Source organism: Loxodonta africana, chromosome 11 (assembly GCF_030014295.1).
Source record: "Loxodonta africana isolate mLoxAfr1 chromosome 11, mLoxAfr1.hap2, whole genome shotgun sequence".
Classification (NCBI taxonomy): Eukaryota; Metazoa; Chordata; class Mammalia; order Proboscidea; family Elephantidae; genus Loxodonta; species Loxodonta africana.
Window position 1 is genome coordinate 2094423 of NC_087352.1, and position 15849 is coordinate 2110271.

Genomic DNA, 15849 nt, shown 5'->3' on the forward strand with positions numbered 1-15849 from the left:
GGGGGAGGGACTCTGGGCTGCCCAGCCCTGCCACCTTCTCCCAGGCTACAGTATAAGGAGTGGAGGCAGGGAGGAGAACTCTGGGAAAGGAAAGAGAGGGCTGCAGGCCCAGAAGGAGGAAGGAACCAGTGGTCAGAAAGGAAGAAAGAACGGAGGAGGGCGTATAGACACGGGAAGAAAAAGGGCAGAAAGAATCAAGCTTGGGTGGGAAGAAGAGGAAGGCTGTCAGGAGACAGAGAGGGAGTGAGGCAGAAATGAAGTTGCAGGGGTCCCTGGCCTACATCCTGCTGGCCCTGTGCCTGGGCAGTGGGGAGGCCGGCCTGGTACCGAGAGGAAGGGGGAGCACTGGAGCAGGCACTGGGGGGGCCTCTGGGCACGGGACAGGATACGCCACTGGCCAAGGGGCTGGAGAGGTGGCCAGCTCTGGAGGCAAGGAGGCTACAGCCCCTGGGGTGGGAGGTGCCGTCAGCCACAGGGTTGAGGAGTCTGTCAACAATGGGGTTGGGGAAGCAGGCCACGCTCTTGAAAACACCGGGAGGGAGGCCAGCAGACAGGCTGAGAACATCATCCGACATGGAATAGATGCTGCCCACAGCTACTCACAAGGGGTGAGTACCTGGCAGCAATGGTGCTTTGGTGAGTGGCTAGGAGGCCAGGCGTGGAATGAGAGGCTGTGGGAAGCTGGGTTGAGAATCTCGGGAAACATTTGAAAGGATAAATGGGTCTCTTGTTTATGGTTGTCTGGGGGCAGTTGCATTACATGTTCTGTCCCCTTCTCCCACCTCCTTGGGGTCTCTCCCTACAGTTCCCTTCTATGGTTGCTGTGTCTGCCCCTCCCCCCCCCCCACAGAGTCAGAGATGGTCACACTAACTGTAGGGGTGTCATCCTTACAGGGAACCAATGGACAACCTCCATCTGGAGGCCATGGTACCTCTGGCTCTCAGGGTGGCCCCGGCAGCCATAGCCAGGGAAACCCTGGAGGCCCAGGGACTTCTGGGGACCATGGATGCCCCAGTGGCTCAGGTGGCAGCTTTGGAACCAACTCTCAGGGTCAAGGAGGCAATGGAGGGTCATCCAACGTTGGGACCAACACTCAGGTAAAGTAACCACCTAGGCCTGAACCCAGCCATCTTCCTCCCTCTAAGCCCCCACTCCCCACTCCTCTCTCTGTCCTCCCTGACTCCACACTCAGTCTCTTCCTCCCTGCAGGTAGGGACCGTGGCCCTGCCTGGTTATGACTCAGCGAGAAGCAGTGGCAGCAACCAGAATATCGGGGTAAAAGGGAGAGGCTGGGGGAGGAGAGGGATGTCTGAGGACACATGGCAGAAAGTGGGGGAGAGAGATAAAGTGAAAAGAAAGATGGGGAAGGGAGAGGGTGGGGTGAGAGGAAGACTAGAAAGGACAAGTGGGTGGGGACAGAGGATAGGAAGAAGGGAGAGAGATGAGAAGGGAATGAGGGAGTGACATGTTAGGGGAAGACGGTCCACCACAAGCAGGAAGGGCCTGGCTTGTGGAGATGGCTTTGCCTGAAGATCTCTCAGCTTGTCTCCTTCTCTCTGCAGTGCACCAACCCCCAACCCTCTGGCTCCGGTGGAAGCTTTAGCAGCTCTGGGGTAAGAAGAGAGGGGACTTGAAACAGGTTGCCCAGGGACGAGACAGGCTCTGGTGGTCTTTGAGTGGGCAGAGGAAGGGGAGTGAGGGAGGCCATCTTTGTTCTCATCTTGGGTCCCGGCCTGGTCTCTTCCTCTGCTCAGGGAAGCACTAGCCCCCAGGGGAGCAGCAGCAGCAGTGGAGGCAACAGCGGCGGCCCAGGGCCCAGCTGGGTAAGTGTTGCTCCTTCCTTAAAGGCAGAGATGGGGGTGTGGCCCCTGGTGGTTGCTGCTGAAGGGAGGCACTCCAAGGTTTTCCTGAAGGGCGCTGCAGCCCTGGGTGGGTGGTGTCACCGGTGGTTGTCATCCTAGGGCTCCCTCAGCCTCTGTTCCCACCCTTCCAGCCCCAACCAAGCCCTGTTCCTTAAATACGTGCTATAATTTTTCCAGTGGAGGTGCCCTACCTATTTCTGTTTACTCTGGTCCGTTATCCTCCACTCTCTGATGGCAGGGGTGTTCCATGTCCTGTCTAACGTCTGTTCCTGCAGGTCATGTCCACCTGACAAGTCTGAGCAGGCCTAGGGATGGCAGATGTTAGAAGAGGGGTGGGCACAGAAACATATGACACTTGCCTCCTGCCCTTGGGAAGCTTCCAGAAGAATGTGGGCAGGGCCGCATATGTGGAGATCTAAGGGCATTTACAGAGCAGTGGTGTAGGTGACACTAATAAATACAGTGCCCACACGAGTCCTCCCACATGAGGGGTGAGAGGGCCAGGAAGGAAGCCACGGCCTGGCTGCTGCAAGAGAGGAGGTCTGGGGAGAGGGAGCCTCGCATGGCAGCCTTGGGAGCCTGGGAAAGGATCCAGGCCAGAGGAGGTAAGTAGCTGTGACAAGACAAACAACATAAGCTGCTTTCATTTACTGCTTTTCTTGCTACCCCTCTTCCTTCCGTCTAGGACCAACCCTCAGACAGTTCTAAGAAGCCTGATCAAAGTAGCCATTCAGGCTCCCAGGTAAGGACTCCTTCCTTTTCTGGGTTGCAGGAGAGAGAGGGGTGATGAGAGGCAGGAGCGGGCATCAGGAGCCCCAGCCTGCCCCCTGGTGGCAAGGATCTCAGCTCCTATGCAGCTGGGCTCCAGAGTCTTTCCAATTCCTGACCTGTGGTCAAGGAGCCCGGTGGCACAGAAGTTAAAATGCTCTGTTGCTAACCAAAAGGTTGGCGGTTTGAACCCACCAGCTGCTCCACAGGAGAAAGATGTGGCAGTCTGCTTTTGGAAAGATTACAGCCTTGGAAACTCTATGGGGCAGTTCTACTCTGTCCTACTATAAGTTGGAATCAACTTGATGGCAGGGGGTTTGGTTTTTTCGGTTGGCATGCAGTTGAGGGTGGGGGCAGCAGCTCAGAATTCCCAATTTCCAAGTACGCATTTCCAAATACACTTTACCACACCTGGCCCGCTCTGTGCTCAGAATAACTTGCCTGGGTGACCAACTGGCTAAAAATGGGGAAGGTGTGGAGGCGGGGGAGTGGGTTGGAGTCCGACTGCAGGTTAAAAACATTCACAGCACAGCTTGTTTGAATCCCTTTCAAATTGTTTGATCCCTTTCCAAGTCCCTTTAAGACAGCACGTGAACTCCTGCTTCTGTTGTAGGGATCCAACAGCAGCTCCTCCTCCAGTAGCAGCGGCGGAAGTGGAGGTGGCAGTAAACCTGGTGGAAGTGGAGGTGGCAGTAAACCTGGTGGAAGTGGAGGTGGCAGTAAACCTGGTGGAAGTGGAGGTGGCAGTAAACCTGGTGGAAGTGGAGGTGGCAGTAAACCCGAGGTGAGCGGAGTGTGCGCACTTGGCCCTCACACAGGAGCGGGGGGAATGTTGGAGGAGTTCAGACCCCTCGGGTGGAGGGAGAGCAGGGGCTGGGGCTGACAACGACCGGGTGCTTGCTGCTGAGGCGGGGCATTCGTGGGCTGGCCTGGGGTTAAAATGCTGCGGTTTAGGGGCTGGAATTGGTGTCTGGTGGGGGACTGAGGCAACGTCTTCCTTTTCTCTTTCTCCCACAGAGTGACAGCCCAAAGAACGAAGTCCGCGTATCTGGAGGGTCTGGGGGTCAGGTGAGAGTCAAGGCTGGGGTCACCGCGGTTCATCACAGCTGTGCGGGCTTCTCATAGCTGAACTCGCTGCTTGGGGCCATTCTTGATGCGAAGCTCCTTCTCAGCCCCGTCACCAGGGAGCTTACAACTCAGGGTGGTGAAAGCCAACGTATACTCCTAAAAATATTAAGGACTTCAAAGTCAGAGTTCGTTGCCAATCCTTACGAGATACACCTTGCTTTACACCACAGACGGGGCTGCGAGAAATCGTAGGTACACCAGCCCTTTTGAAAATGGAATTGCTTCACGTGTTCTCTACCCGACCAGTGAACAGAATTTGATCGTGAGCTCTCTGACAGAGAGACATGTTTTGGGAAGTGACACTTCCTCTTCAGTTATTCTGGAAATCTGGGCTTGATGTCAACACCCTTGGTGCTGACAGTGTTACACTAACGTGCACATGAGTCACCTAAAGGTCTTGTGGAAATGCAGGTTCTGATGCAGCAGGTGTGGGGTGGAGTCGAGGCTCTGTTTCTAACAAGCTCCTGAGTGAGGGGACACTGGTAGCCAGTGCTCTGGGCAGAGAAGCGGGCCAGGTGGGGGCTGAGTTCAGAAGGCTTTCTGAAGAGGCTCTTCATATATTAAGGACTAACCCATTGCCATTGCGTCCATCCCTACTCGTAGCGACCCTACAGGACAGAGAGGAAGCGCCCATAGGGTTTCCAAGGAGTGGCTGGTGGATTCCAATTGCTGACCTTTTAGTTAGCAGCCAAGCTCTTAACCACTGTACCACCAGGGCTAACCCTCTATGGGTATGTAGGTTTTAAGAAAATTTTTCCCAGTTTGTGACTCTATTTCTAGTTTTTGATATATCAAAGTCTTAAATTTATAGGTAGTCAAATATATCAATCTTTTTCTCATGGCTTCTGCTCTTGGTGTACTGTTTTAAAGGTCTTTATTTTCTTCTAGCACTACTTATAAAAGTTCATTTTTTCGGCTTAACTTTTTAATCCATCTGGAATTTACTTTTCTGTATACTGTCTGGAAACCCTGGTGGTGTAGTGGTTAAGAGCTACAGCTAGCTGCTAACTTAAAGGGTGGCAGTTTGAATCCACCAGATGCTCCCTGGAAACCCTATGTGGCAGTTCTACTCTGTCCTGTAGGGTTGCTATGAGTCGGAATTGACTCGATGGCAACGGGTTTGATTTTTCTTTTTTGGGATACTGTCTAGTCCCGCTCCTCAATTCAACCAAACTTACCCTCCACTTTGCATCAGAGCTGTGTGCAGGGAAAATCAGATTAAAATAGAAGGGAGGAAACTGAAAAGGTTTAGCTATTTTTTTCTCCAAATACTTAATATTCCCAGCCCCATGTGTTGTATCATTTCCACCGCTGATTTAAAATGCCACTTGTAAGTGCCCGAATATTTAGGGGGAGCTTCTGGGAGTCTTATTTTGTTGAATAGAGTCCTTTATTGTGAGAGAGGTGCCACGCTGCTTTATTTATGGTAGCTTTTTACAGTACTTTAATGTCTGCCAGTACAAGTTCTCCACTATTTATTTTTTCTGGAGTTTTCTTAGACATTTATCCTTTCACATGAATTTCAAGGTTCTTTTGACAAGTTCCAAAAGAGAATTCCATTAGGATTTTTAGAGGAATTGTATTAACTCAATGCATTGGTTCGTGGGATGGCCCTGTCATCGAAAACAATGATCTTCATCTGTCTTGTCCTTCAGGGATCCAAAGAGCAGGGAGGCTCCAGCAGCAAGGTAAGGAGGTGGGAGGCTTCGAGCATAGATTGTTGATGGGTTCAACTCTCCAGTAGCAATATTAATAGAAGGGGACCAGGGAACAGATAATTTCACGTTGTGGCCTGGTCTACAGGTTAGCTCTGGGAATGAAGGGGTGCTGAAGGACCTGAGAAGCACCATGTTTCACACCAAATGATGTAAGCTGGACTCTAGAGAAGCCTACCTCTAACTTAGGAGGAGGCAAACCAGTCCACCTCAGCTCCCCAGTTAGCACCACTTTCTGAGCGGGGCAAAACACCAGCCCAAACAGGCCCTTAATTCTGAATCCATTTAGTACAACAGCCTGGCCCAGTTCTGCCTCAACCAGAGAAGAGTTTAGATGCTTTGGTGGCAAAGACCCTTCCTTCTGGATTTTGGACAGCTTGCAGAAATGCATATAAACCAAGATGGTGATGCTATCCATAAACACCATTAGTGAGCCACAGAAGGTTGAAATGAGATTTGCCAGGGAAGATGGAGCTATCCAGATAAAAGGGCCTCTTTCTGAGAGTCCTGGGAAGTCTTCTGTCATGTTCACGCCTCAGTCCCTTGATTCAGGAATCCTTCACCTAAATCCTGCTATCCTGCCCCCTCATCCCTTAACTTGCCTGCCTCCCCACTGACTCTTCTTCATTTCCTGTCTCCACAGGAAGTAAGCCAAGAGGGCAGTCATCCTCTTGAGAGCTCCCAAGGCAAAAACCAGGTGAGTCTAGGAGCAGGCAGGGCTGGCTTTAGGAGGAGGGATGGTGGAGAGTGGGGACGCAATGCCAGGGGCCTGGGGAAAGAAGTATCTGTTTCTTCTTGCAAACTGTTCTGAACCTGTGTTACCCTCATTAGGAGACCACAATGGGGGCCTGGGATCCCCATTCAAACTCAATTCATTCATTTCTATCACCTCTCTGAGGGGAAAAGTAGACAAAAATGACAGAGAATTGTCAAGGGACTATTTTTTTAAAAACCATACTTAAGAAGGTAGTGTTGAAAAGTAGAAAGTCACTGAACTTTGAGTCCAAAGATGGGGCTCAAAGTCTAGCTCTAACACTTGTTCTCTGTGTGTCCTCAGGCAGACCAGTTAATCTCTCTGGGCCTGAGCCTCCTCTTGGGTGATATAGGGACAGTGACAACCTGCTCACCTCCCACACTTACTGTAGAGCTTTCTGCATCATAAGAGACCAAGGTGGTACACAGTCTGACACTGGAGTCAGACATGGAGACAGATCCTGAGGCTAGCTGCTGGACTGCTCTAACTTTAATTTTTTTTTTTTTTTAACTTTTATTAAGCTTCAAGTGAACGTTTAACTTTTAGTTTTGTCAACTGCAAAATGGAGTTCTCTCGCACATAGGAATGGTGCAGGATAAGGCATGGGTCTTGGCACATGGTGGGATTAAATGCATTAGCTACTCTCATTCCTAGTGGTGCTTTTGGAACAGGGAATAAGGAGGGGCAAGAATATGATTCAAAGGATCTGGTAGAGGGATAAGGTAGCAAGTCATTCTAGGAAGGCTTTCTGGAGGTGGGATTTTTGGGTGCTGTTTAAAGAAAAAGAGGAGGTGGCTTTATAGAGAGGAGCACACAGATCTTGAGCTAAGTGGAGATAAGCAGGCCAGGTGCAACGTGATAGGTGGCCTGAGTCCCAGGATGCATAAGCCTTGGAGATCGGTTCCCCTTTCCCCCACTCAGGGGCAAGGGTCTGGTCAGGAGAGTGGAAGAGGTAAAACTGTCAGTGGAATCAATACTTCGGTGAGTGGAGGCACTGCTCCGCCCTGGGCAGGGACCATGTTGTCGAACCATCCTTGCCTTCCCTCCTGAAACCCAGATCTTCTGCCCCTGCCTCTTTTTCACAAAGTGGGTTCTTACTCTCACCCCATTTCTCATCTGGTTCCTTAGGACTCACAGACATCTCCTGGGGTCTTCAACTTTGACACTTTCTGGAAGGTGAGTTCTGAAAAATTGTTCTGCTCACTCTTGGAAAACCAACCCTGTCCCTTGCCCCCACAGACTGAAGTCATCGTTCTGTACCAACAGTCGAAGGTGGCCCTTGACCTCTCTTGTCCTGAGGCCCAGAGCCACTTCAATTGTGGCCCAATTTGGCCATCCTCCTTTTTCTTCCTTTCTCTGTAGAATTTTAAATCCAAGCTGGCTTTCATTAACTGGGATGCCATAAACAAGGTAAGGGCTGGGAAGCCACACCATCCTATTCTTTGGGGGAGAGGGATATAGACAAGGAAGCTAAACCTCTGCTTGCTGAGCTGGGGAAACGATGACGATGGCTACTAAGAAAGCACTCAGGCGAGTGCTCAACAAACAAACACAAAACTGGGGGAAGGACAGCAGAGACCTAAAAAGAGAGGGAGAATCTGAGACAGTTAGGGATAAGAGAAGGGAATGGGGCCTCCTTAATATCTCAACGTACAGAACTGAGCAAGGTCTGGACCTTAGTTTTCCCTTTGGGACCGGGTAGACTAAGGGAAGAGTAAGTAGGCCCAATCCTTGGGAAACCAGAGATGGAGTAGAGAGGTGGGGCCGGGGCAGGCTGGAGGGGGAGTTGGGTGGAGCTCAAAGGCCACAGGACTGATAATCGCACTCAGAAGGAGAAGGAAATGAACTTCCTTGAGTGCTTGATGGGTGACAGGCCCTGCATGTACATAATCTTAGGTGACACTTGGGGCCCAGAACCCCTTCTGTCCTTCCTCTCTTTCCACCCCAATCTCCTGCAGGGGAAACCCCTGGGCAGGCTGCCATTTGACACCAGAATAGCAGATGCACCTCAAGAGTAGAGGCGAAGGGCAGATGAAAGATCCAGACAAATACCAAAGTTAGAAGCTGCAATTGGTGGCCTGCAGATGTGTCTTGTCTGATCCACTCTTCATTTTTTTAAGAATATGAATTAGTCGTCAAAGTTTAAACAGTGAGAGAGAGCTTACGTGATCATTTGTTGTTCTGGTTTCTCTTGAGAAAAATTGGGAACACTGGGCCCCTTTTCCATGGGGTAGTGATGGGCTAGAATTGAGTAGCAGCTGCCTCTTGTGATGAGGCGTTTGCTGGCCTACAGACAAATACCCCTACCTGTCCAGGTCATTTCAGCCATCTGACTGGTCCCTGTGAGCTGTTGCATTTCTGACTCTTACTGTGAAAGAACGAAGACTAGGATCTCTGCCCTCACAAACCTTTTGGTCTTTCTGAGGGAAAGGTTGCACTAGAGCGTGGGGTAGGCAAAGAGATAGCCCAAACCTCAGGAAAATCAAGGTCTGACCTTTCGGGAATGGGGCGGGGACGTGAAAGAGAAGGGTGTCAAAGTTGCTAGCTGCAGTGGATTTCTGTCTTAAATAACCAAAATCGAGAGCATTCAGTCTCTGGTGGGGACATTCTCCTCATTGTGGCCCACAGGGCAACCAGGTCCCTGAACTTCTGGTTTGATGGGAGAACCAGGGCACACGCAGACACCTTCCAGAGGGCCAGGACAAACAGCCAAATGTTTTTGTGCATCTTGAGGTCCAGTAAAGGGAGGGATGGCAGTTAGACGGGATTCATTTGTCCGGCAGAGCTTCCGGGATGGAGATGGGCAGAGAAAAGAAGGGAGAACCCCATTCTCCCTCAGGAGATGGGCGGAGGGAGGTGAGGGAGCTGAGGGCTGCAGCCTGGGTGAGGACTGAGGAGAAAAAAAAAAAGGGAACTATAAATCACACTCCTGGTGAGGTAGGGGGCTTCTCAAGCCTGAGCTGGGCTATCTGGATTTGACTGGGTGACAACAGTGGGCAAAAGGTCCCTGCAGATTTCTGGAGCAAGGGTCTAGTCTACCCTTGCCTTGGCCCGCTACTTCCCTGAATTTCCTATTCCTAGAGCTTCCTCTTAGAACCTATTTCTTTGCCCAGGACCAGAGGAGCTTTCGTATCCAGTGACTTCCAGACAAGGAGCTACCACATGGATGGGAGCTCTGCCCCAGCCTTTCCTAAAACATCGCTATCTCACCGCTAAGCTCAACCTTTGCCCTTGAAATAAACCTCAGCTGCCCCACACTCCCAGTCTCTGCTCCTTTCTTTGTCTCCACAGTTGCCGGGGTGGGGTGGGGTTTGAGGCTGGATAGGTGGGGCCGTGCCAAGGGGAGGCCAGGGCTCCCTGTGGGTGCTGTCGTGCACCCATGCCAGACCCGGGTGGCCGCGTCATCTGATTTTCCCAGAAAAGCTAGGAATCTGATTTTTAGTTGTTAACAAGTGATTTCATTAAGAAATAAATAAATGCAGACCAAGCAAAAAAAGTCTGCAGGCCTGTGGAGGGGGTGACTTCAGCCCCACAGCTTCGGGAGATGAGCTGGAGGTGGCACGGCAGGTGGAAAAGTGGGAAGCTCTGGGGGCAAGCCCCTGTGCAGGGTTTATGCTAAAATTGTGCTTTGCCAGAGGCTGGGGGAGACGGGCATAGAGAAGGACACTGTGTGCGTGTTAGGGTGAGGAGTTAATGGCTCCAGAGATCTAGCCTGCCTCTCTGTTTCCAAAAAGAGCTTCCAGTGTCCCCACAGATGTCCAGCTTTTCCCGAACCTCAGTCACAGTGAGATTCTGACAGCTGAGAGATGGAGTAGTGGAGCGGGGGGCTTAGGTGAGCAGGAAAGCAGACCTCGCCTAATCAGCTCCCCACCTTTCATCCATAGGGCCCAGTCCCATCCCCCAGCACTCGAGCCCTCCTCTACTTCAGCCGTGTCTGGGAGGTAGGAGACTTTCTGAAGAACTGGGAATTTCGGTCACCTTGCCCCTCTCCACATCTCCCTCTGGGCAGCTACCCTCACCTCCAGCCTGTCACAAAATCCCTCCTTGTCATTCTTGAGACTGGTAACCTCACCCGAATCATATCACCGGTACCATCTCAAACTCTAACACCCCCAATCTCCGGCATGCTTACCTTCATTTAACCCTAACCGCACCTAGGCTCTAAACCACATGCCTACACCTGATCTTGAAACTTGCCCCAACTCCCTGTGCCTCCCCACCCTCTGAATTGTCCCCTGGGGGTCGCTGATGGAAACCCTGGTGGTGTAGTGGTTAAGTGCTACGGCTGCTAACCAAGAGGTCGGCAGTTCAAATCCACCAGGTGCTCCTTGGAAACTCTATCGGGCAGTTCTACTCTGTCCTATAGGGTTGCTATGAGTCGGAAACGACTTGACTGCAGTGGGCTTTTGGTTTTGGGGTCACTGATCTCTCCTTCCCCCTCCAGGATTTCAAACACAACACTCCTTTCTTCAACTGGAAAGCAATTACTGAGGTAAGAGGCCGGGGGCAGACGCCTGGCTGAGGTCTAGCTTTGCTGGGGACACAGGATTCCGGGCTCTTGGCAGGCAGCTTACAGAGTCTGCCCCAGTTGCCTTCCCTCCCTGCCGAGGTGCCTCCTTCCCTTCCCCATGTCTTCTCTCTCTGCCACCGTGAGTAGGGTTGGGGTGGGAGAGAGAGGAAGAGCTAGGAAGGAGGAGTAGGGTGGGAGGTCTTCCCTAGGATAAAGGCAAAGGGCCCTATGGCTGAGGCCTCTACAGGCACAGATGCCAGCGGCCACCACTGCCTCTGCTCTGCTGCTGCTCGTATGGGCTTGGCTGGGCTGGGGGTGGGGGGTGGGGGGGCTCTAAACTGAACCAAACCAGACTCCTTGGGAGTCAGTTCCAATTCCAACTCATAGTGACCCTATAGGGCAGAGTAGATCTGCCCCATGGAGTTTTCAAGGACCGGCTGGTGGATTTGAACTGCCAATCTTTTGGTTAGCAGCTGGGCTCTTAACCACTATGCCACTAGGGCTTCGGTTGCGGGTGGGACTACCGGGTGTGCAATGCAGGGAAGCAGGGGAGGGGGACCACAAAGCGGGAGAGAGGAAGGGGAGGGACCCGGAATTGAAGCCAACTGTCCTGTGCTAAAGTGAAATAGGAAGGCAGTCAGTGTACATAGGTGGTGACCAGGTCAGGGTCAAGTGCAGGCTGAGTATCTGGTCAAGGTGGTCTGAGTATCTGGGTCCCGGGAGGGATGGGCAGGATGGCTGGGTTCTGCAGAAGACCACACCTTAATTTTGCATGGCAGTGGCCTTTGGGAATTAGAACCTGTGGACACTGAGGCAAGAGTTGCCCACTCACACATCCATGTGGGCCAGCACGTGAGGCTGGACAGATGGGGTCGTGCCAAGGGGGAGGTCAAGGCTCTCCAGCCAAGTGCTGTCATGCATGCATGTCAACCAGTGTGGTCATGTCATCTGATTCTTCAAGAAAAGCTAGACGTCTGAGTTTTAATTGTTAGCAAGTCATTTCATTAAAAAGAAAAATGCTGACCAAGCAAAAAATGTCTGGAGGCCTGTGGACAGCAAGTTTGCGACCTCGGTGTTACGGATATTAGTTAAATTAAAGGCCAGGTCTGGATAAGGCAGAGACTTACAGACAGTTGGGAAGAACATCGTTACACTGAGTATGCGTGTGCGTGTGTGTATGTGTGTGGTCCTAGCAGAGAAGCGACGGCAGAAACGATACTCCCTCTCTTCTACTGCTAGAATCCCCCCGCCTTGATCTGGTGATGGTGGGCTGGGGAGAGCCTGGGGGACTGGAAGGGAGCCCAGCGAGTCTCTGGAGAGTCTTCAGTGGCTTCACCTGCTTTTCTCTACTTCTCCCCTTTGAGTGGCATTTGCATACAAAGATAAAAGGGCCTAGAAGGTTTGGTGTAGGCAAAGGGTGAGCTGGGGCTGAGGTGCGTGGGCCCCCCCCAGGGAAACCTGTGGGGGCACCAGCGGTTGTTGTTCTAGCTCAGTCTTATCCCAGGCTGCCAATGCTCCGGATGCCTGGGTGCGGGCGGTGTTGCCAGACCTGGTTCTCTACCTGTGCTCCCCACCCTGAGTGTGGAAATCTGTGTCTCGTGTTAATCTGGGTCATTGGTTTCCTCCGGGCTCACCGCCGGCTCTGTGGGCAGCCTCTGTCATGGACCTCTGAGAGGGTCGGGGTGGTGGGATGCTGGTGCTCCGGAAGCCTGTGAGGCCTGCATGGCCATGGGGACACACTAACTGTGGTGGCTCCCATCTGCTTCTCAGGGCGCAGACGCCTCATCACTGCAGGCGAGGACAGCTGCTAATCAGGTGAGTCTCTCTCTCTCCTTCCAGTTTTCTCAGTCTGCCCAGGATGGCAAGAGGTGGCATCCGTAACTTCTAAGGTGGGACACTGGTGTCACCTGACCACCTGACTTAGCCTTCACCTCTTTTCCTCGTCTCCCAGCCTCACATCCCAGGTAACACTTGTGAGCTGGGAGCGGTAGCAAGGGAAGAAGGAGGTAGGGTTATCTGGGCTAAGACATTAATGAAGTTAGGCGAGGGTGTGGGCTCTGGCTGGCTGGAGGAGAGTCTATAAAAGCAAGCACGTGCCGTAAGGAGAGGAGAAGGCAGAGGCTTTAGGAAAGGTCCTTCCAGGCGGGGAGGCAGGCCGTGTACTCCAGATCACAGTGCCCTCACCCCCTTGCTCTCACACCTTCCCTCCCGGCTTTTGTCCACAGAACTACAATTATAACCAGCGGCCCCATCCCACTGCCTCTAGTGGCAAGACCTCTACTAAGGTAAGACTTGCAGCTGCTGTTTTCCCACGGGGTTCCGGGGTTCCGTGGCCGGAGGAGAGGCAGGCAGGCTCTCACCACAGGGACCTCTAGGTTGGTTAGCTGATGCAGAGTCCTGTTCACTTTAAAAGGCATGCCTTCCCAGCCAGAGAGAGAGTTCAGAAGGGCAGGGTAGAGGGTTCAATGCCCTTCACACCCACCTACGGCTCAGAAAGTGTTTAAAGGGAGCAGCACCTGCGTCAGATGCCGTGGTGAGCACTGAAAGCCAAGATCCCTTCAAGGAAGAACAGACGGCTCTGAAAAACCACACAAGGCGTGTGGCCAAACAAACAAATGGCTTTGCTTTGAAGTGTTTCCTCTCTGCCTCTTCTTTAACTGCTGACCTCTGGAAGGGGCGCGCAGACTAGCATTCAGGGGAAGGTAGCCTGGGAACTCTTCGTTAGTGGGAAAATGAATGCTTCATTCTATAAATAAAACAAAAAGAAAAAAAAATATTTTAGAGAGTTTTGCTTCATTCAGTTGTTGAGAAAGCAATCTTGGAAGTTCGGTAAGTGAATATGCTGAATACTAACTAGGCTGGCAAAGCAAAAACAGGCCGGGCGTTTCCCTCCCGCTCTCTGAACCATCAGGCCTCCACCTTCGGGGAGAGGACCTTTCTCCTGAGACACCAGAAACTACCCGCGGACTGAAAAGAGACGGAGATGCAGTTGATACTGCTTGTGGGTGCCCACTTTGCCAGTTACAAGGGCGGGTTTTTAGCAAGCTAGCAAGCAGAGGGATACCTACCCTTCCTCTTTCACTCCTCTTGGTCAGCGTGTGTGCAGGGACTATGTTCAGTACCATCTTGGATAAAACGTACTTAGCATGGTTAATCTGCTGTGGAAAGAAATTCCATGGGCCGAATGTCCACAGCCAGACTGAGGGATCTTTGAGATAATCCTGGGTTGGGCCTGCCCCTGCCCTGGGCACTTCCTGAGCCTGGATGACATGGCTGGCTGAGTACAGACAGACCAATCACCTCCTCTGATTTTCTTTTCACAGGGACAAGTCACACCTTCTTCCTCGGTGAGTATGGGGGCTGAGAAAATCTGGCTCAAGAGAGAAGGGGTCTGCGGCCAAAGGTGTGTGTGTCGGGGGCAGTGCGATGACTGCTCAGACACTCTCCTTGTCCTGCAGGCTTCCCAGGCACAACCTGGCCTGCTGCGCTGGATGAAGCTTTGGTAGGTGAGTGTCAACGTGAGCCGGACGAGGCCAGGACGCGGAAGTGGAGTCCTTCCTCAGGGGCAGGCCTGGAGTCTTGGCCTTTTCTCAGACCTCAGCTGGGGACACTAAGTCAGCTTCCATCTGGGTGGGCACTTAAAGATATTAATGAGCCCACTGGGGAGTGTGGAGGGAGCAGAGCAAAATGACCTAGGGCACTCGGGAGGCACCCTGTGAGCGAACACTGAGTGAAGGCCTGAGCAGAGGTGGAGGCGTTTGGGGACAGCTCTGAGAAGAATGAGGTGCTAGGCTAAGGAGAGGGAACATAAAGGAGAGAGACGTGTAGAGAAACAAGCCTTTTAGGTGCAAAGGTTCAGCAGCAGGAAGAAGTGAGTCTCCAATGGGGAAGAGATAACAGAGCCACTCGGCAAAACCAGAGAGTTTGTGGTAGATTTAGGAGCAGACATGTAAGGGAAGGTCAGCTGGAACCGGCAGGACAGCGGAGGAACGGGAGGGCGGAGGCTGAACGGAAGGATGCTGAAATAAGAGAGACCTGACAGGATTAGGAGTGGCCGCTTTCTATCATTTGATCTCCTTTCTTCTAGACAATTTCTTCCAGTCACTACTGAGGCCCTGAAAAATGCCGGTCGTAAAGGAGCCTGACTGTGGCCCCACTCGGCCCAGCTCTCCCACCCTGTGCTGGCCCAGCCTGGGTCCTGACACCTGCTTTCTCTAGGCGGGGGACCTGGTTTGTCTGTCCCCTGTTTCTTCCTGCCCCATTGTAGTGTCTCCTTGACCGTGTTGGTCTCATCAGATAAACCAGCTACTTTCTTTACTTCCCCCACTTTGTGACCTGAAGTCACAGCGACAATTGTTCAGGAGGAACTTCCTACTTCTAAGTTTCACTGTGGAAATAAAACATGATTCTCATTTCCCTAAAACTTTCTCAAATTTTATTCTTTAACACTGTGTTGGTGGCCTGGGTCAGGGAGGATGGAAGAGAGATTTAGGGGTAGATAATTTGCCTTTCTCCTTGTATGAAAAATGGTAGGCTGAGCAAGAACAGACTTAGCTTTTAGGCCTGACAAGAAACAGCTAGCCTATCTACCATGCCTCAGTTTCCCCATCTCTAAAAAATAATCTTTGCCCTGCCGGCATCCGAATACCATGCTTACTGCACTGGGAGCAGTCACAGGTATTCTGGTGACTGAAAATGCAACAGCGGAGCTACTCGCACCAGGAGTTGGGAGTAAGGAGGCTGTTCAAAGAGATGAGACAGTTCCAGAAGGTCAGGGAGGGGTAGGAAATAGGGGCAAGGGGCTGGTAGAGAACTGCCTTGGCCATGTAAATAAACAGAAGTGAGGGGGTACGGTTGAATGGGTGTGTTTAGGAAGTTGGGCGGGGGTGCTGGTACCTTACGATATGCCAGCTGCTCTGTGTTTCTAAGGTGCCGAGGGAGGGAGGCAGAACAGGTCTACTCCATTAATGTACCAATGAAACACAGACTCCTGGTACAGGCTGAGCCAGGGCTTGTCACAACCTGAGGAGCCCTGGGGACAAGGCGAGAATCTGCAGTTAAGAGTCTCTGAGTCAAACGCCCACCAAGCCGATGCAGCATGCCCAAGTCAA

General features: G+C 52.1%; 1 protein-coding gene across 1 annotated transcript; it reads left to right on the plus strand.

Annotated features, from left to right (window-relative positions):
• The first annotated feature begins 17 nt into the window (after positions 1-17).
• DMKN (dermokine) lies at positions 18-15458 on the plus strand. The gene is made up of 15 exons (XM_064293477.1): positions 18-702; positions 851-1098; positions 1211-1276; positions 2549-2605; positions 3245-3415; positions 3649-3699; positions 6118-6171; positions 7357-7404; positions 7591-7638; positions 10113-10169; positions 12497-12553; positions 12964-13023; positions 14062-14085; positions 14197-14244; positions 14826-15458. Exons 1-14 carry the CDS (start codon positions 255-257, stop codon positions 14242-14244), a joined length of 1437 nt encoding a protein of 478 aa, XP_064149547.1. The 5' UTR covers positions 18-254; the 3' UTR covers positions 14826-15458.
• Positions 15459-15849: the final 391 nt, after the last annotated feature.